The sequence below is a fragment of the Bos javanicus genome, chromosome 4 (assembly GCF_032452875.1).
Source record: "Bos javanicus breed banteng chromosome 4, ARS-OSU_banteng_1.0, whole genome shotgun sequence".
Taxonomy (NCBI): Eukaryota; Metazoa; Chordata; class Mammalia; order Artiodactyla; family Bovidae; genus Bos; species Bos javanicus.
This window is the reverse complement of record NC_083871.1, coordinates 49,327,321-49,348,764: the sequence shown is the minus strand read 5'-3', so window position 1 is coordinate 49,348,764 and position 21,444 is coordinate 49,327,321. Positions and strand designations below refer to the sequence as shown.

At 38.2% G+C, this 21,444-nt stretch overlaps 1 protein-coding gene across 1 annotated transcript in view; it reads left to right on the top strand.

The window, feature by feature from the left end:
* SLC26A3 (solute carrier family 26 member 3) overlaps positions 1-18,922 on the top strand; it is a 33,780-nt gene extending 14,858 nt beyond the window's left edge. Inside the window, exons 9-21 of the mRNA XM_061413993.1 lie at positions 3,239-3,386; positions 3,497-3,610; positions 3,717-3,794; positions 6,904-6,999; positions 8,213-8,319; positions 9,607-9,676; positions 9,765-9,857; positions 11,419-11,514; positions 11,829-12,062; positions 13,531-13,585; positions 16,177-16,319; positions 16,443-16,511; positions 18,145-18,922. Of these exons, the coding sequence (XP_061269977.1) occupies positions 3,239-3,386; positions 3,497-3,610; positions 3,717-3,794; positions 6,904-6,999; positions 8,213-8,319; positions 9,607-9,676; positions 9,765-9,857; positions 11,419-11,514; positions 11,829-12,062; positions 13,531-13,585; positions 16,177-16,319; positions 16,443-16,511; positions 18,145-18,168 (1,327 nt within the window). The 3' untranslated portion in view covers positions 18,169-18,922. The remainder of the gene's footprint in view (positions 1-3,238; positions 3,387-3,496; positions 3,611-3,716; positions 3,795-6,903; positions 7,000-8,212; positions 8,320-9,606; positions 9,677-9,764; positions 9,858-11,418; positions 11,515-11,828; positions 12,063-13,530; positions 13,586-16,176; positions 16,320-16,442; positions 16,512-18,144) is intronic.
* The last annotated feature ends 2,522 nt before the right edge of the window (positions 18,923-21,444 follow it).

Genomic DNA, 21,444 nt, shown 5'->3' with positions numbered 1-21,444 from the left:
TCCCAAGCACGTAAAAGCAAGATAGTAGTAGCAGAAAAAGAGGTTAAACTTGTTCCTTCTCATAAAAAAGAACCGAGAGAAACCAGATTTCCCTGGCCATTAATTACCATAAACATTATGTAGTATTTTGTTTGACGTTACTGGAGCCAAGTTCCAATAGTTCAAAGGAGACACTGAAGGAATACCTGCCACACACTGCTTGAGCAATCCAGATGGGCACACTCTGTCCTTTCTCAAGATCAAGTTCAAAACAAGTCCAGAGCAACTCTTACCGCTCCAAAAGGCTGGGAGGTGCAGTTTGTACAAGGAGTTTGAAAATGTAGTCCATTGCCTTTATTCAATTGTTGAGAGAGATCCAGTTTTGTGCTCTTTCCTCTCTCTGCCTTCTGACCATCGCATCAGTTTCTTCCAGCTTGCTTACCAAGGAAACATTTTATTCCTGGTAATGAAACAAAATGAAAACAAAAATGAAAACCTTCCCTCCTTCCAGTACCTAGGAATATTTAAGAATTATTCTAGGAATAAGAATTTATATGCATTTCATTGTTGACTTAAAAATAACTAACTTCTAATAGAAAGTGAAAAGTGAAAGTGAAGTCGCTCAGTTGTGTCTGACTCTTTGGGACTCCATGGACTGTAGCCTACCAGGTTCCTCCATCCATGGGATTTGCCAGGCAAGAATACTGGAATGGGTTGCCATTTCCTTCTCCAGGAGATCTTCCGGACCCAGGGATTGAACCTGGGTCTCCCGCGTTGTAGGCAGATGCTTTACTGTCTGAGCCACCAGGGAACTTCTATTAGAAGCAAATATATATTTTTAAGCAAAAAATATTTTTATCACCAGATAAAAATGTGTTAAACTTGTGATATTTAGATCACAAATATCACTTTAAATAGTAGAAATTAGGCTGAAGTTGAAAGACTATTTCTAGGGTTTCTCTCTACTCTGCAACTTTCAAGTGTTTATACTTTATCTTGTCAGAAGGATGTTGGAAATAAAAGATAAACTTAAGATCACTGAGTTACAGTGACATTACTTAGTAAATGTATTTTAAATGTCAACGGACGTATCTCCACAGTATGTGTGGGAGAAGAAGGGGGTGACATATTTATAGATCATCATACCCTACAGAGAGGCAGTGTAGCCCAGTAAGCAAATTCATGCTTTCTAGAGGCAGAGTGCCTAGAATTTACTCCAGACTCACTTCCTGACCTTGAGCAAATAATTAAACTCTGTGCCTTAATATCTTTGGCTGTAAAAAATGGGGCTAAAAATAGTAGTTATTACATAGGATTTTTGTAAGAATTAAGTGAGTTAATTAATGCATGTGATGTCCTAAAGTGCCTGGCCTACTGTAAGTATTCAAACTGCACTACTGCTATTCTTAATTTATCACCTAAATTACTGTGCCAGACACTTTACATGCTTTTCACACTCCCACTTCTCCTGAGCGATGATTGAGTGAACATTTTAAATGCCCATTGGTGTTTGCAAATAGAATATAAGTGAAAGATAATGATTATTAATTATTGCTAATCTGCTATTAATGAATATGACATCTTAGAAGTGACTTTGTGAAGTCATGTACACTGAATGCAAATACTTGGCTAAAGGAGAGAGATCATTGAAATAGTAAACAGAACACCAAGGATATATTCAGATTCCAGAGGGACACTGTAATAGTAGCTAAGAGGCACTTTGTACTTTACAGTATGTGAATAGTATTCACATTCATTGTTTTATTTGAACCTTCCACAAAAATTATGAAGAAAAGAGAACAAGTGTTATTATCAGCACTTTACAAATGAGGAACCTGGGTAAGTAGCACAGCCAGGAAATCAGTCCAGTTTTCAGACTGCAAATCCCCATCACATCATTCTGCCTATGGCATTTAGAGGCTAGAACAAAATAATAATAGCAGGCTTCTGGGTATTTTGTATAAAATGCAAATTGTATCATTAATTTTATATTTTACATATATAATGTTCCTAGCTAACTTTCTGATTTATAAAAGCTGCAGAATATGAAATAATAGTTCTCCTTCAAAATTAGAGCTAAAACTGTACTAACACTTACAAAACATGAACAGCAATTAAAAAAGAATTGAATGGACCCAGTTAACCCTGTTGTAATAAGTTTTACATCAGAAACAGATGTTTATAGGAGCTGAACATTTTAGTAAATGTTATTTAACTGCTCTAAGTCCATGAAGTATAAACACAGACATATCCTCTGTGACTTCAGTGTTTGCCTGACACAATCTCACTTTAAATGGAAACCCACTCTCCATCACGGCTGCAGTTGGCTGTAGCTGATTAGTGGAGCTCAGGGCAGAGTCCAGCGCTTGTTTGCTGAGAGTTTCCCATGAAAGTTTATTGTTATCAATGGAGGGAAATATATCTTGCTTTACTTGTCTCAGAACTGTATTTGCTCAAAGAGCCTTCATCCATGGATAACTATTGGAGGTATCATGAGCGATGCTTTGTAAACCAATGTCACAATACAACTGGGATCTGAGATGTTTTGCAGGAAGCTTACATTGATCTAAATGTACACTGTAATGTAGCTATACTAGCAAAATCATATCAGATTTATCACTATCATTGGACTAGTTTTACAATCTTATATCAAATCCAGGCAGCATTGCTTTTCAACATTAAGATAACAGATTGCAAGGTATTCAGTGGTGCTAAATTCTTGCTAGTCATACTTGAAAGGCACAACTCAGCCTAGAATGCATTCATTCATTCATTGACTTGCTCAACAAATACTGACCACCTGATATATGCTGTGAAAAGTGTTTGATCCTGGTCCTAAAACAGTGAACTAGTCATTGTCCCTGCTCTGGGTCTGGGTGAGAGTTTCCGGTTGGGAGGGCGGATGGAAACAGGAGGAATCAAACACTGGAGAAGCACAGACAATCTCACCTAACCCTGACCTTGGGGATGAGAAATGACTTTCTGGAGGGAACGATGGGATTGAAGGGAATGGTTCAGGCAGAGGGAACAGCAAATTAGAAGCTTCCAAGGTGGGAGAGGATGGGTGATGAGAAACAAAGAAAACTTGGTCTAGCTGGAATCTAAATTCTGAGAAATGGTAGTAATTAAGCAAGATGTGGGGGAAGGGGCCATTGGGGCATTGCTAAGGAATTTGGACTTTTTCCTGAGGATACATGGATGCTGTTGAAGGCTTCTAACCAGGTGGGCAACATTCTGACTTGCTTAATTTCAATTTCAGGTTTCAGGCCCCTATCATACCTAGCAGGCAGACTTTCCAAGATACCATTGGAGACTGCTTTGGCATTGCCATTGTTGGCTTTGCAGTGGCCTTTTCTGTGGCCAGCGTCTACTCCCTCAAGTATGATTATCCCATTGATGGCAATCAGGTAAGTATACAACCGACAGTGGGTCTAATTAGGCAACTTGAAATACTACTTTGCATACATAATATTGATGTGCTGCATCTAAAAAAGATTCCTTCTTGCTCTCCTGTCAGGAGTTGATCGCCATGGGAGCAGGTAACATATTTGGTGGATCGTTCAGAGGATTTGCAGCAAGTACCTCTCTCTCCAGATCAGGGGTCCAGGAGAGTACAGGAGGCAAAACTCAGGTCCTGGGGGGTCTTTGCTAAGAGGCCCATCTTTGCTTGAGTCAATGGGGATTTGGAACCCTGGGGGAAAGTTGAGTTTGTGATGAGAATGTTCTCCTCTCCACAGATAGCTGGCCTTATCTCTGCTATCATTGTGCTGATTGTCATCGTTGCCATCGGATTTCTCTTGGAGCCTCTACAAAAGGTAGCACTCATCCCTCAGGCTGACATCTCTCTCCTTAGATGATGAATCGAGGGCTCTGGTTCTTAAACTCAGGAGGGATAAACTAAACTAGGGAAAATGAGTATCTACAAACTCTCAAGTACTCTTCTTCGCCAGTATTCCATGGGCCAAAAATATTTCTTTCTCTCCTGGCACTATTTTATAAATGTTAGGAATGCAAATACCCAACAACACTACTCTTAAAACTCTACACTGCCTTATCAGTTCTACTCTGCTGATCAACTCTACTCTTCAGTCTCTATGTGTTTACCCCAGATATGATTAATGTTTAGATTGGAAGGCACCCTGGCACTGAAGCTTCTGTATGGGTTGACTAAAGTGAAGATTTTCTTAAAGGTTGATGCCATTGAGGCCTGTATGGAATTCAGAGAATGGTACTACCAACCACACAACTTGTTCTTAGGAGTACGCCCTGCAGCTCCCAGAGTGTGGTTTGACTCCAAGACCAAAACGGTCAGATTGATGGATGGGAGCGAATGGCTAGACTTTGACCTTGCACCTTTACCCTCATGCTCCTCTGTCTGCCTCTTTGGAACTGTAATTTTTGAGGGTGTAGTGTTATGCTTTGTCCATCACTGAAGTACCCAGGTTACAAAAATAACAGTGGGCCCTAGGAAACACAGGATCTGTAGGAAACCAAATGATGGTCAATATATTGTTCTTTGCAGTGTTAATGTGATTTTGAGGTAGTACAGAGGGCACTGGCTCTAGTCCTATAGACCTTCTTCCAATCTTGCTCTGCTGCTTATTATCTCTGTGCTTTAGGCAGATTATTTAACCTCTCTGAACCTCAAGTTGCCCATTTGTAAAATAGAGAGGGAAATAGCACCCACTTCACAGAGCTGTTGTGAAAATTAAATGAAATAGGGCATGTGAAGTATTAATATTTAGTTCAGGGTGTGGCACATGATAAACATTTAACCAATGATACCCTTTATTGGGGAGATTATTATTGTTATTCTACAAACATCCAGTTATACCTCTGACTACAGAGGACATAGACAGAGGACACAGTCCATCAAAGTCTGTTGGTTTTTATCTAGGCCTTTTTCTTGGTTGGTTGGTAGCTGGAACATGAGTTTTATCCCAGGTTTCTGGTGTCCTGATATGGTTATCCCAAACCTGGCCAAACAGTGCACAGTACTTGTTGTCAAAATTATGCATTCTTACTATGCTAACCTGATTTCCAAAGGAGTGGCATAAAAGGAGTCAAAAAGTCACCCCTGAAGAAATATTATGTGTAACAATGTATATCTCAATAAAAATAAATGCACACACAACCCCCCTACATAGAGAATTCGGCCTGGTGTAGTTCTTCCTGTGTGTATCCTTGGTCTCTACCTCACCCACTTCAATTTGGAGAAACTAAAAAAAAAAGCAATTGCCACTTAAAATCCTATCTCTTTCGTGAATAAACGACACCAACAACACTGGCCAGGATGTTAATCAAAGGCCCTACTCTGTAAAGGATCCATCTGACAATTCTTAGATCACTGTGTCTATAATGTTTTTTGTTTCATCTAAATAACTGGTCTGCTTTTATCATATGAAGGCAAAATAACCTTTCACGATAGCTAAGAATGAATGCTCCTTTAGCACTTACTAAGTATCAGCGGAGTTCTAAGCGTTTTTTTAATAGTTAATCCTTAGTATCAACTACAGTCAGGATAGCCGGTTCCTGGTAAAAATGATCCCCCTTTCCCTGCCTGTGGCTTCTCAATGCTCTGTAATCTTTATTTTTTTTAAGGAGTTATTGTGTATGTATTTCATTGTAAACTGTTACAAATTTTTTTAATTAAAAAAATTTTAATCGATGTATAGTTAATTTACAATGCTGTGTTAGTTTCATGTGTACAGCAAAGTGATTCAATTATACATATATATTCTTTTTCAGATTCTTCTCCCTTATTAGAAGATACTGAGTATAGTTCCCCGTGTTACACAGTAGGTCCTTCTTATTTGTGGGTGTTTAGTCACTAAGTAGTTTAAGTCAGACTCTTTTGAGACCCCCATAGATTGTAGCCTGCCAGCCTCCTCTGTGCATCGGATTTCCCAGGCAAGAATACAGGAGTGGGTTGCCATTTCCTTCTCCAGGGAATCATCCTGATCCAGGGTTTGCACCTGAGTCTTCTCATTGGCAAGCAGATTCTTTGCCACTGAGCCACCAGGGAAGCCCCTTTGTTATTTACCTAGTTTCAAATTGTTTTTCCATGGAATATTGACCAGGTACAAATTAATGAAAAGAAGAAAATAACATGTCTCCTTTGCAAGTTGCACTTGACTTGTGTTATACTAAAGTTCCCCAAAGCAGGAGGCTTATTGTACAGAGTTCTATGAACCCTTCATCCAGCTCCCACAAGGGTGGCATCTTACACAGCTACACTGCAATATCAAAACCAGTACATTGACCCTGGAAGGACAGGTGCTGAAGCTGAAGCTCCAGTACTTTGGCCACCTGATGCAAACAACTGATTCGTTGAAAAGACCCTGATGCTGGGAAAGATTGAAGGCAGGAGGAGAAGGGGAGGACAGAGGATGAGATGGTTGGATGGCATCACCAACTCAATGGACATGAGTTTGAGCATGTTCCAGGAGTTGGTGATGGACAGGGAAGCCTGGTGTGTTGCAGTCCATGGGGTCAAAAAGAGTTGGACACGACTGAGTGAGTGAACTGAATTGAACTGAAGCTTCTCCCTGAGTTTTTTTTTTTTTTTTAAACAAAGAGCAACACCCACTCCCTACTACAGTAAACAGACACACACTAGACTATCTCTGATTAGAAAGAATTGCTTTCAGTCACAGGTCTTCAGATCTGCCTTTCTCTGTCCCCAGGTACAGATGAGTAAGTGCTATCAGATGGCATGTCCCTGTCACTGTGGTGGAGCCAAAATCATACCTGGAATAGGTCAGAGTTCCAGGGCTGCTGTGCTATGCATTGGCATTGTACAGGAAAAGGGTGTATCGTTTGATAGGCTTTGAGGCCCTTGAAAGGATTCACTTATCTACAGCCTTCACCTTTGCTTCTATATGGTTATTGGATTATCTCAAAGTACATCTGCTCTTTCTACAGTCTGTCCTGGCAGCTTTAGCACTTGGAAACTTGAAAGGAATGCTGATGCAGTTTGTGGAAATACGAAGATTGTGGCGAAAGGATAAGTATGATTGTGTAAGTAGAGGTGATATTATCTGAGAGAAGAATTGGAATTGCATTTTAATGCTGATGTAAAATGTATATTTATATTGTAAACAAAGGGAAATTTTGTTTCTATCTACCTGTTCAAATAACCTAAGTTTGTTTTATTTATTTAAGTTTTATCTTGAAACTGCACATTCTAATGATTATTCTCTGGGATTTTAATGAAAAAGGATGAGTTACTTACAAGTAGGAAATAGTCCATGAAGCACAAAGAGAAAACTTCTTAGATCTCTTCTTAAAATTCTTGTAGTTATCTCTAATGCCACAGAAACTCTGAATCTTACGGTATTCATTGCTTCTGGTCTTCATTACCTCATATGGCAGTGTCCAGAGAATCTATGAAGAACTCAAATTCTGAACATCCCTTTTGGAAACACTCTGTAAAGGCTCCCCTCACTCTCAACAAGCCTTGCTCTGAGAAGCTGTGTCCCTAAATTACATCAGGATCAAAGTCTGCGGTGTAAAAAGGCTTGTTAACATAGCCTATGGTTCTTAACAAGCATAAAGTAATAAGCCAGGTTTAGTTTTGCAGCTGCTAGATCAGTGTTCGGGACTTGTAACTTTTGGGACATGCTAGGAGTCTGGTACAGATGAAAGTGTTAGTCGCTCAGTCGTGTCCAACTTTTTGTGACCTTATGGACTATAGCCCACCCACTAGGCTCCTCTGTCCATGGAATTCTCCAAGCAAGAATACTAAAGTGGGTAGCCATTCTCTTCTCCAGGGCATCTTCCTGACTCAGGAATTGAACCCTGGTCTCCTGCATTGCAGGCAGATTCTTTACTAGGTGGGCCCCCTAGGGAAGCCCCCGGCAGAGACAGTAGCCTTTAATTAAATCAGCAGACCAAAAGTAAGATATTAGTCCAGATTCTACTGATTAATAACAAACAGCAACTGGTTCTGGAATTTTAGCTAGGACAGATTCAGTCATTTCCTTAACTGGTTCAGGGATGGGATTAGAAAATGGATACACTCTCTTGGGATTTTTGAAAAGATTTGCTTGTGCTTCTGCAGCTTCTGAACCTGAGCCAGCAGAATGACCAGAAGGCAGCTCCCTTCTACTGTGTACTCCTGACCTCTGCTTTGGGCCCTAGAAGTTCATGCTTTCTTATAGCTCTGAACCTAGGACACTGTATTTGAATCAGAGTAGTAAACGGTAATGTATGTGTTGCTTTTTTTTGACAGCTAATCTGGGTCATGACCTTCATCTTTGCCGTTGTCCTGGGGCTCGGTTTAGGCCTGGCAGCTAGTGTGGCATTTCAGCTCCTGACTATCGTCTTCAGGACTCAGTTGTAAGTGCTCATTGTGGTCTGCATCCTTGCAGGCTTTGACTTGCCTGGGTCAGAGGAGGAAAAAAACCTGTCACTGGTTAGGGGGAAAGCAGTTTAGTTGATAAGTATGCAAATCTATCAAGACTGGCCAGACTGGGACTTCCCTGGTGGTCCAGTGGTTGACTCTGCACTCTCAGTGCAGGGGGTGTGGGTTTGATTCTTGGTTGGGGAACTAAGATCCCACAAGCCTTACAATGCAAACCCCACCCTGCTAAAAGAAAAGAAAAGAGGATTGGCCAGTCTATTCTGCCTCACTCCAAGGCCTGATGGCAAAAGATGGCCCAACCTTACATCAGCCGAATCCTACCAGTTGTTGGTCTGCTTCCTTCTTTGACAATTCAAATAAATCATAAATCTCTGAGTCTGTTTACCCAGCTGTAAACTGGAAGTAATTCTGAGCAAGTTTACTGTCTTTGCCTCAGACTTGTTAAACACAGGGCAAGTGTTCCTGAGAAGATTCTGAGATTCTGTGTGTCTGAGGGAGGGTTGTTCCTCTGGGCAGGTTGTTAGATTGGACTTCCACCTGGAAATCATGGAGCTGGATTTAGAGAACTTTTCAAAGGCCCCTTTCAACCTAAAATGCCACAAAAGCCACTTAGAAGTCTTGATTTTTTAACAGAATTCAAACAGATTTCCCGTCCAAACATCTTCTGGATTCTTAAATCTGTTATAAAATATCACCACCATGTGGTCACTCAGTTTTTGATGGATTATATGACGTGACAGAGAGAGAAAGCTTCTTGGGATCTAAGGTGTTCTAGAACAGAAGGTGTTATCATACTTAAATTTGATGGACTGATGGAATACATTTACATTGAGATGTTCCCACACTCTTCTATTCACTTATTTCATTCATTTCTTTGGGACTCATCAAACATAAGAGACAAATTGAGCGGTTGTAGGCAAGTCATAACACTTCTCCATGTCCTCATCCATACAACAAGGTTATTGTATCTGCCTTATTTCACCCAATAACTGTAATATTCAGAATCAAAATGGCAAAGGCATATGGAAGTGCTTTGTAAATTGGATGTGGGAGATGGGAGAGGAGACAGTTTCGGAGCTGTGGGAGGGTAGTCAAACAAGGTGTTTGCCCTCCAGGGCATGATGGCATGACAATTTTCCAATCTTTAAATTTTAAATTGGATAAGTGAGCCTGCTTTGCGATGCTAGGAAAACACCAGTGTTAGCCTTATAGGCTTAATAAATATGCATGAATGATTCACTTGGTGTTGATTTTCCCTACAGTCCCAAATGCAGCATGCTGGCTAATGTTGGAAGGAGCAACATCTATAAGAATAGAAAAGATTATTCTGAAGTAAGGTTCATTTTTTTACTCTTATTTGCTAAGTAATATTAACATAAATCTAATGGGCACCATCTAATATGATTTATCTGCCTTACAGATATATGAACCAGAAGGCGTGAAGATTTTCAGATGTCCATCTCCTATCTACTTTGCAAACATTAGTTTCTTTAAGCAGAAACTTATCGATGCTGTAAGGTTTGGGGTTATTAATTTTTTTTTTAATTCCACTGAATACCTAGGAATGAAATGCTTATTCTATAACAAGGAGGAGGGTCACTGATTTTACATATACTGCAGATGCGTAGTGTTCATATTTTTGTATCCTTTGTCCCAGGTGGAACTATCTTATAAGGGGTCCATTAACATGTTAGGAAACAAGACTCTTTATATAAGGTCCAATATAGAGACTCTTTTTATTATATATTGCTGTAAAGTAAAAAGACTTACCATAAGATAGATGGTCTCCTATAGATTTTCCTTGGGAATCAACTTCAGAAACAATATTTGACTGCATCACTGAAGAGATTCAGGATAGCAAGTGAATACTTAGAAATGAATAAATAAAATATAAATGAATATTTAACACTAAATAACAACTAGTGTCCCTGGTGGACTGGAAAGAAGCTGACAAAAAAGCAGACTTTAAGGTTAAGAAACAAAAGCTCAGCACTCTTTCATGTTCTTTCTGGTATACTCTGTCCCTCACATAGAGCTTGCCTTAAACCCTAACTATTTTTAGTCATCTGTTATGCATCAAATATCTTTCTACCCAAGTTTTTTTTTTTTTTTACAAAAATGGGATCAGATTGTCTATCTGGCTTTAGATGCTGTTCTTTTCACTTAATCTAGTATCTTTTCATCTCACTACATTTTTTGGTCAAGAGTTTTTTATTATATAATTTGATCCTCCTTATTACTCTGGGCTTCCCAGGTGGTGTTAGTGGTAAAGAACCCTCCTGCCAATGCAGGAGACATAAGAGATGAGGATTTGATCCCTGGGTCAAAAAGATCCTCTGGAGGAGGAAATGGCAACCCACTCCAGTATTCTTGCCTGGAGAATCCCATGGACAGAGGAGCCTGGTGGTCTACAGTCCATGGAGTCGCAAAGTCAGACAAGACTGAAGCGACTAAGCACGCACACACGTACTTATTACTCTGGAGCTAAATATTACTGCAATAAGAACACATTTGTTTTGGAAAGGAAAAAATGAAAGTTACCCTCAGATCTAATACTAAAATTATAAAAAGTTCATATAATAGATATTATAAAGTATAATTGTAAAAATTCTAATAGAATAAAAAAATATCTAGAAGCAGGATACTAATTAGATACGACTCATATTCAACAAATGGAAAAAAATAAAACGAAATTCCCTAAGGGTTTTGTGGAAAGAAAACAAAAACTTCAAATACAGTTTAGATCCATTTGTGGATACTCTAGGGATAAGACCTGAATGGTACAGAGGTTTCTGAATGTTAGTTAACTGTATACGGAGTAGCAGACCATAGGTCTGATACAATGCCCTCAATGATGATGTTAAATTTTGAATTTCAATGCAAATTTTAATTTTAATGTAAATATCTTTCATATATGTCCCAGTCCCTCAACCCATCCCATTTAATTATGCTATAACTATCCCATTTAATTAAGTAGAATTATACTATAGCTAGAATTAGGTTATATAAGTAGAATTATGCTATACAAGTAGCAGAATATTCAGCATTCTTGTAACACAGCAATGGTTTTTCAGATTGGCTTTCGTCCACTTCGAATTCTTCGCAAGCGCAACAAGGCTTTGAAGAAAATCCGAAAACTGCAGAAGAAAGGCCTGCTACAAGTAACACCAGTAAGCTTCTTTCTCACATTTCTACATATTACAGCTAAAAGCTTAGTAAAATGTAGTTCAAGTGGTTGGTTCCATTCCTTTTAATGAAATGGCAGATAAACAAGGTACTTCGTGTGTCGATTAGTGTCATATTTTTAGGGGTCTCTTTAAAATTGTATTCTCCAGGGAAAATTTTTATTCTCCAAATAAAATAATTAAAATCCCATCACTTGAGCCAACTTTGACTCTATGCTTCAGAAATTCACTGGTTTACCTTGACATTCAGTGCTTTTCTTGGTCAGAGTTTTTATACATGTGAGTATCCTCTCTTGCAGAAAGGATTTATATGTACTGTTGATGGCTTTAAAGATTCTGATGAAGAGCTGGACAATGATAAGATTGAAGAGCTGGATCAGCCCATCAATACCAAAGACCTGCCTTTCCAAATAGACTGGAATGCTAATCTTCCTCTCAACATTGTGGTCCCTAAAATCAACCTCCACAGCCTCATTCTTGACTTTTCAGCAGTGTCATTTCTTGATGTTTCTTCAATGAGGGGTCTCAAAACGGTAATTTTTTTCCTGAATGAAAACAACTAATCAGTGACTAAAGGTTAAAAAAAAAATTTGTACATGTGGACGGATGTTCCTTTAGATAACACATGCATGCTTAAGCAGAAGTAAAATTTAATCTTAGAATATTTCATGGAGGGAGTGCAGGTGGGGTGTGTTTGGTGAACTCTTTAAAAGTGCATTTCCCATGAGACTGCATATAATTTCTAACATGTGCTTATAGACAATACTGCTCACAATCCTATTAAATTCCAATTCTGCTGTGCTTCAAATCCTTGTGGGTGTTCTATCTAAATTGTCCTGAAATAGAGATCTTGCAAGAAAGTAGAATAGTGGTCCTTTTATTTTCATCCTCATCTGTCATAAGCCAATGAACTTTAACTTGGCTATATAACAATTTGTCCTTTTTTTTAAGTTAGATATATGAAAGAATATATGTCACATATGATTTTAAAAAACAGAACTGGAACAATCTGGTTGCAAGCTGTTTTCTTACCACAGGTTTGTCAACGTTTCTAAAAGAGTTTCTAACAGAAATGCTGAAACAGATATAAAGAAAATTTAAGAATGCCACATCCCCCTCTTTTGCTTTTTTTTTTAAACAGAAATCTGCCTACATAAAAACTGAGCTAAGATCTATTAAGTATAGGTGAACTGGATATAAAATTAGAAAACAGGATTAATTTCATCTCCTTCAAACTTAACCTTTTAAAAAAATCTTAGTATCACATGACCTTTGAGACTTTGCTTTGTTTGCTTTTGTCTATTTATTTTTGTTTTGAAGGAGAAATACACATAACATTTATTTTTTGATCTTGGCATATAGCACAAAGGACAGGGACTCTACATTAGGTTTCCCGAAGGTCCCAATTTTTACTTCAGCCCAGTACAGCCTCCAAGTTTTTACTGATGATAATAATAGTGATATTAATGATCACTACTGATATTAATGTAAACGGGACAAGCTACTTTCCTTACCTTTTATAACCTTTCTCACATCACTACTGGCATTTGTTATGAGCCTAGAGACCAGGAAAATGGATAAAGATTCTTTGGTGCTAGACACATTCAGGCACTGTGGACAGGAATAAAGAACAACATATGGGTTATGGGTTTTTTAAAACTTTTATATAGATAGAAAGCTCTAGTAAAGATCATTCCATAGAATAAACTGTTTAAAAATTACATCAGAGTTCCTCTTGTGAATCAGAGCAGACATTTTTTCATTATACTTCCTTCAAGAATGATCGTCTTTAACTTTTTACTGAAGAGGAGAGTTCTTTCCTTTAGACTTCTGTCATAGAGCCTTGTTATTAATTTTAGTATCTCTATAGTATTATCTCTTTTCAAAATGTAAAGGGCTCTGAAAGCAACATATTAGCATAAGACACAATTATGATAGTTTTCTTTACGTTTCTGACAAGTGAAACTGTTCCCTAAGGAAGATCTGCTTTCTTTTTAACAGATTCTGCAAGAATTTATCAGGATCCAGGTAGATGTGTATATTGTTGGAACTGACGGTAAATTGTTTTATTTTCTGATAATCCCTTTACTGCTAGCTCTCAATCTAGACAGCTTCTCCAAAGAACAGGCATTTTTTATGATCACCAAGAAGGTCTAATTTGTAGATTTCCAACAGCAATCTCCAGGGAAACAGCATCTTTATATTTGAGTTGTGTTGAGTCTCAGTGAACTCCGGGAGTTGGTGATGGACAGGGAGGCCTGGTGTGCTGCAATTCATGGGGTCGCAAAGAGTCGGACACGACTGAGCGACTGATCTGATCTGATCTGACACATAATTAACTTTACAATTTGAATTCTAGTTTAACAGGCAGCAAAGGAGTGAATATGTAACCACAGTTTACTGTAAACTTCCTAAAAAAGTAGGTTTACTCTCTTCCTTGCCTCCATTGAATTAGCCGCCCATAATTACCTGGTTTCTGCTTCACTTCACTGATGAGGCTGCCCTTGCCAAGGTCATCAATGATATCCACGTTGTCAAAGATCAACCACCCCCATCCCAGCCTCATTCTCTTGTAGCTTTAACAGCGGGCTCTTTCTTTGGCCTCTGTCTCCCTGACTTTTGAAAGACCTTTCTTCTGAGTCCCTTCCCACCACTCTCAGAGCTCTGCAGTATCTCACATTGGTTCCTATCCACACTGCTATCTATATGTTAATGAACCCACAAACTGTATCTCCAGCTCAGACCTTTTTTCTGAGCAGCAGACCTGTGTATTCAACCATCTGGATGTCCTCCAACTACCTAAGATACACACATTCAAAACTAAATATATACATCCCTCCAACTACTACTTCTCCTTTTCTATCTTGGTCACTGCATCACCACATACCCACCCAGTTGCCCAAAGTACAAATTTTGGAGCCATCTTTAATCTCTCCTCCCCATTCCTCTATATTCGGTGAGTCACCATGAATATTTCATATTGAACCAGTCTCTTCCTCTCTATTTCTACAGCTTTAATACAGCTCCTTATCATTTCTCATCTAAGTCCTCTGAAAGAACTAATCAGTGTCCTTGTCCATCCCTAGAATGTTCTCCCATCCCATTTTCTGACTCATCCCATTAATCTTTCTCATGAAGCTTATAGTCCAGTGGGAAAGCCTGATAATAAACAAAGATATTTCAGGTAATGATAAACGCTGTGAAGAAAAAAATCAGGGTTGAGACATAGAGCAATAGGGGTAATGCTATTTTACATAGGTGATTAAGGATGTCCAGAAACTCAACATTTGAGCAGAGACTGGAATAAAGTGAACGAATCAATCTTAAAAGTGTCAGGGAGAAAGCATTTTAGGGACGGGAGGACAAGTGAAATTGAGGGAGGTATGAAACTGGCATTAATTTTTCTCTGTACTGGCTCCTGTCCATAAAATCTACAGATCTACTCTAGTTTCAAGGGTTCCTTATAATTAAAAATATCCTCTTAATCTCAGTAATCCATTAAACAATTTTACTCTTCCATCATCCTAGGTCTCTTGAAACCATCTCATCCTGCTGCCTCTGCTGCCTGGCATCCTTCTAGGTCCTTAACTAAGATCATCACCCTTGCTCACTGAGTGCCACCTGCATCCTGACGACCACAATGCCCTCATCTCCCTCTATTGCAGCTACTGCTAGGTCTTGTCCTTGTTGAGTTTCCCTGTGAACAGACTTCCCCACCTCCACGCTTTCATACCTTCTCTTCCTCCTCTCTCCCCAAATCCTAGGCATTCTTTTAAATGGTATCTGCTTCATTAACTAACCCAGAATCCTGCCAAGAGGAAATAACCTTTACCCTTCTCTCTATGAATTTCCATAGCACATGATCTGTGCCCCTCTTATTCATTTGACAACAATGTGAGGACCTACTATATGCTAGGCATTATTTTAGGAACCAAGAAAAAACATTAATTTAAAAAATTAGATTGCTTCCTGCCTCTATGATTCTACACTTTTCATTAAGATAGTATATATGTGCTCTGTCTTCCTCGAGGGCAAGATTCATGTCTAATTTATCTTTTGATCCTACCCAGCCAGAGCTTTGCATATAACAGACATGAGGCAATATTTGATTGACTGATCTGAGCCAAAGCTGCAGGTTAGTTCTTCCAAGAATAGTAGTAATTCCTCAAAGATTACTGGAAAGGTAATGGAGGGAGCCAAGGAAGATGTTTTCTGATGGTTTCCAGAAGCTTTAGTAAAATGGACTACAGTAAGCTAATTGGTAAATTCAGAACCATGACATTGGTCCGTGACTATATGTTCTATTTTGGCAGAACCTCCATTTTTAGTAATAAGCCACCTTTGAAGCTCCTGTTATTAATAAGAGAAATTAACCCACAAGGCTCCTGCCTAAAAGTGTTTCTCATTTGATCCTTTTTGTTTACATAAAGGTATTCTACATGTAATTTTATTAGAAAGATGCCCGTCAGTTCCAGAAGACATTGTACTAATGGTACGCTGATATTGTACTAGGGCAACTCCCAAACACTTTACCGAACATCAGTGAAATGCACATTTGAAAACAGACATTCAAGTCCCCAACCTCAAAGAGAAACCCATGGTCAAACACTTAACTTCTTTCTGTTATTCTTTCTTTCCTCTCTTCAGATGACTTCATTGAAAAGCTTAAACGGTGTGAATTTTTTGATGATGAAGTCAAGGACTCAATATTTTTCTTAACAATCCATGATGCTGTTTTGCATATTTTGATGAAGAAAGATTACAGTACTTCAAAGTTTAATCCCAGTCAGGTATCAACTTTTGGGCAACTTTCACATTTGTATAAACAACCACCTGTACTTCTTAAATTTCTCTTTATTTTTCAATATTAAAAAGCATATTCCTAATTCTTAATTCCATCTTGGTTTTCTCAGGAAGTAGAAGCAAAACTTGATGATTTCACCATCAATACAAACGGAGGATTACGTAATCGGGAATGTCAGGTAAGAATCTTCAGCAGGTTTATGTACATATATATAGACAGTATGACAAAGAACTTTCAAAAATGCTGAGGCCTCTTCCAGCACGCTATAGAAAGTCCAGCACCTGTTTGAGCCTAGAAAACTGAAGCAATCCCAATCTAATAGGGACATTAGGGGAAAATAAACTCAGATCAATATAAAAAGAGATGGAAAACAGTGATACTAGACCTCTTAGTGCAATAATGAGCATACAGAAAGAGAATGTTTTATGTTTTCAAAGTATTTACAACCAAGATCTTATTCTGGTCTCGTCATAATCCATGAGGCAGGGAAGGAAATACTATTTCCAGCTACAGACGAATTCATGATGGAGCTGAGAAGCTAAATACACTTCCTGACCCCTACAGGCATGGGAAGCCCCCAGCCAGGATCTAGCTCAGTGCTGAATGTTAGGTTCCTTCACTTCCTTACTAGAAAGAGTTGCTGAATCATTTAACTGTATAGTGCCATTCCATTCTACAACATTCATTTCTAGAATATTCAGTCCTTTAAAGGTCTGTCCCTAGTTTGGGAAAAGCAGAACTACAAATCAAAATGAGTATCCCCTATAAAGCAAGTATATGGTAGGTGCATTACATTCATGATCTCAATCTTTACAACAACATGCAAAGAAGATATCTTCATTTCACAAATGAGGAAATTAGAAGGGCTCAGAGTTAAACTAATTTGCTTAGGATCATGCACCAAATTGACAGCAACAGGATTTGAAGCAAGATCTGTCTGATGTCAAGATCTATGCTCTACAGACTATATTATACTGGCTCTATCCTTTCGTGAAAAACTATTGGAAGTGAGGGTCCCAAGGAAGAATCCAATGCTTGTCGTCTTCTCTCATATGAAGAAAGGTCTAAGAAGAGTATCAGAAAGGAATTTAAGTTAGAAGCAATGTATAGCATAAGATAACCTTGCATGATTATTAAGAGTTCAAATAGAAAAACCTTAGATAAAAAAGCCATTCCAGAAATTTAGATAGACCTGAGGGGTGAGGGAACCATGATTCTGCTTCCCGGAAAATTCACACCTAGCACCTTGTCTGAGGATTCTATAGAGAGAGCCTTACCAGAAACCCTCTGCCCAGCAGCTGGACTCAGAATTGTCACCAAATTTTAAGAGACAAAGTAAAGGAACAGAATTTCAATCCAATGTCTGATCAAAGCTTTAGATTTAACACAAGCCCCTTGCATTACTTAGAGGAAGATAAATCGGCGGTTGTGGTTATGCCACCAGTGGTGATTCATGTAAAATCTGAGTGTCCCTGGCCAGCACACATAAGCCCTTGGAGTTTGTGTGGCCCCTGAAACAAATGTGAAGAAATAATTACTACAACACATTATATTATTTTGGTTAAATTAGGCCTTTGAAAAATACACTTCTACTACAACATGGTGTCACATGGGTCTACATTAACCAAATATCCCTGGAAAACGTTTGATCATTAAAATTGAAGACAAATTTGTTGGTGAATCTGGTAAATTCTAGCTCCCAATTTTAATCAGATTGATCATGTTTACTCCTTTTAAATACAAGATATGATTATTAAAAGGGATAGAACTTAACAAGTCTTTTAAAACAAGAACTTTCTCTCTTCTTCCAGGTACCAATTGAAACAAAATTCTAAACAAAATGTAATTCAGAGAGATCCTCATCCATCACATAAAGAAGAACTTTATACCCAGAAAGTTATTAAGTTCATACATTGTATGAAGAATATTTCTGACAGAAATTATGTTTCAAACTTTGGAACGAGATTGTTCTAGCATGGTATATTTTTCACATATCTAGTAACCAATTATGTAAATACTTTTAATTTTCTACCTTGTAGATTTATCAAAAGAAAATTATTTTGTTTATAAGTATTTTTATAGCACTGACAGATTTCCATCCAAGTCACTACTTTTGTGCATAGTTTGCAGTGCATTTGCACCATTGCTTTGAATCTTGTAATTTATATAGTTCATACTAATATATATTCATTTAAAAAAATCAATTGTACAATAGGTGTGTCTTGCTTTATTAAGTTTCTTATTAGCTTTCTGAAACATGTTCACAGTCCTCTTTACAGTGATCTGACTGGAAACCTGCTACATGAGAATCCTTCTAACCTTTCTGCAATGAGACTTATATTTTATAAATTTGTTATTTATTTTATGTAACAGAAATTAAACATCATCACCAACAGTAAAAGATTCAGTGGCCTCTGTTCAACATAAAGCCACTATGTTAATGGGAAAAGTTGTGCCAACTGTTTTAGATCCCACTTCTTAATGTTTATTGTCAAAGTACTCTTTCATTCTTTATTAATAGTCTTACTGAGAGGGCTTGTCTACTTGACTTAAAACCAATTACAGAAAAATAAAACAAAGGCTTACTTACATATCTTCTCTTAATTAAAAACTAGAATCTCAACACTCTTTACAGCAATGTATCTTAAACTTTTTGAGTCATGGACATCTTACAGAGCCTCATGTACCCTATGAACTTTGGGGAAAAAATACACATACACATTTGTGTATGATGCTCTATGAATCCCAGGTTAAGAGCTCTTCCTTTATAGAGGGCAGGGAGTAGAAATTGAAAACATGAGCCTATTTAATTGATCATTTGCCTTGGGAGTGGGACAAATGCCTTACATACAACGGACATGTCTGCATCTTCCCAAGCAAAAGGAACAAGCTCTTCTTGCCAACCAAAAGGAACAAGCATTCCAATTACCGCACCTCCATCACAATCCATTCAACCATAACATCTTGAGGTTCACTTTCCTCATCCTTAAATGTGCCTCTAAGGTGAATATGCTTTGAGTAAGGGGTATGCATAGAGCTGGGCCTTGACTTGCCTGCCTCAGAGCAAATACTGGAAATTGACTAGGACAAAAACTCTGACCTTTGATTTAGGAAGAGGCCAAGAGATTGGTGCTGGGAGATAAAAAAAACTTACACAAATCAGAGCAAGACTGATGGGGAGAGGACATCCAATGATCAACTGGGAGACAGAACCACTTGTCAGGAAGCAGCTATATTACTGAAATTAAGAAAGGTTGGAGCTCATACATGCCAAGCAGGTTTATCTTCAAAATCATTTTCTAATACTAACTTGTGCATGTGATACATATTCTTGTTTAAACACAGTAATTTCTCACTGAGAAACGTAATGTCTTAAATGCAAGCTTGACCACCAACAAAGAGGAATATTTCATATTTGCCTGCCATCTTCACCTGGACATCTACATGCCAAAACTGATCTACTGATCTTCTCCCCCTCATCAGCTCTACTAGCATCTTTCCACCCCAGTTAATGCCAACTCCACAGTTTTCCAGCTGGTCAAGCTGAAAAATCTGTCAGGAAATTCAACTGACTCTACCTTATATCTAGAACCAACTCATTTAACTCTCAAAAAAGTCCTCATAAGGTAGGTTCTACATTTATCCTCATTTTTCAGAAAAGCAAAATAAATCAAGGCTCAAAGATTAAATAATTAGTCCAAATTGCATATACTTGCTAGTTCTATTGGTAGTAGAACCAGAATTCAGTCCAGACAGTCTTGACTCCAGAGCTCAGGCTCTTAACCTTTAGGAAATATTCTCTCTCCAGAGAAACAAAAACCTATCTCAAATGATCTAGCACAAGGCAGGACTAAACTCAGGAACAATATAGATGCATTCTACAGATATGTTCCAAAGTCACTTATTTAGCACTGCACAATTAAAAATACCCAGAAAAGCAATTAGAAAACATTAATTCCAGAATCAAACAAATTATCTCTCATTATGGTTGTATATATATATTACATTTTTGTAATATTTTTTAATGTTTTTTTTCTACCTGGCCACTGTATTTTGAAAAAGAACATAAAATTTTTTGAGGAAAACTTAGGGACTACTAAATTTAGGAGTTAGAATATAAGCTCCTAATTGGCAGGGATCATATCTATTTTGTTCATCATTATATACCCGTGTCCATCATATAGGTGTTCAATTTACGTGTAGAAATCGAACCCAATCATTACATTCCTTTGCTCAGAACTTCACAATGGCTTGCTATGTCAGAGGAATAAAGTCCAAGCCTTTACAATGGCCTAGGAAGCCTGTGATCTTTCCATTCCACTGTCATTACCTCTCTGACCTCTTCTTACTACTCACTCATTTGTGCTATTCCTCAGAGAATGCCAGGCTTCTTTAAAGCCTTCAGATTTAAAGCCTTCAGATTCTGTCTTCTGCTTGGAAAGTTCCTCCACATATATATGTGGTTAACTCTTACCTACTTCAAATCTTTGCTCAAATGTCAACTTTTCGATGAATCCTATCCAGACTGCTCGATTTACAATCGCAAACCTATCAACACCACATTATTCTTACTTTCCTGACAAGTGTGATTTTATCACACTTCTAGCATGTTATATAATGAAATTTATTGGTCATCTGTCTCTACAGACTTGTGCATCCCAAGTGATTAGAATGGTGTCTGATCAAGTATACATATCATGTATCACTTATATGCAAAACCTAAAAATAGAAAAAATGAACTTATAAATCAGAAAGAGAACAAACTTAGTTACCAGTGAGGAAGGGCAGTGAAAGCTGCTCAGTCTTGTCCCAGTCTTTGCTACCCCATGGACTACACAGTCCATGGAATTCTCCAGGCCAGAATACCGTGAGTGGGTGGCCATTCCCTCCTCCGGGGGATCTTCCCAACTCAGGGATCGAACCTGGGTCTCCTGCATTGCAGGTGGATTCTTTACCAGCTGACCCACCAGGGAAGCCCAGGAAGGGTACGTACAGACTGGGAGCTTAGATCAACACATACACACTGCTATACTTAAGATAACCAACGAGGACCTACTGTATAGCACAGGAGCTCTGCTCAACATTCTGTAATAACCTAAACAGGAAAAGAA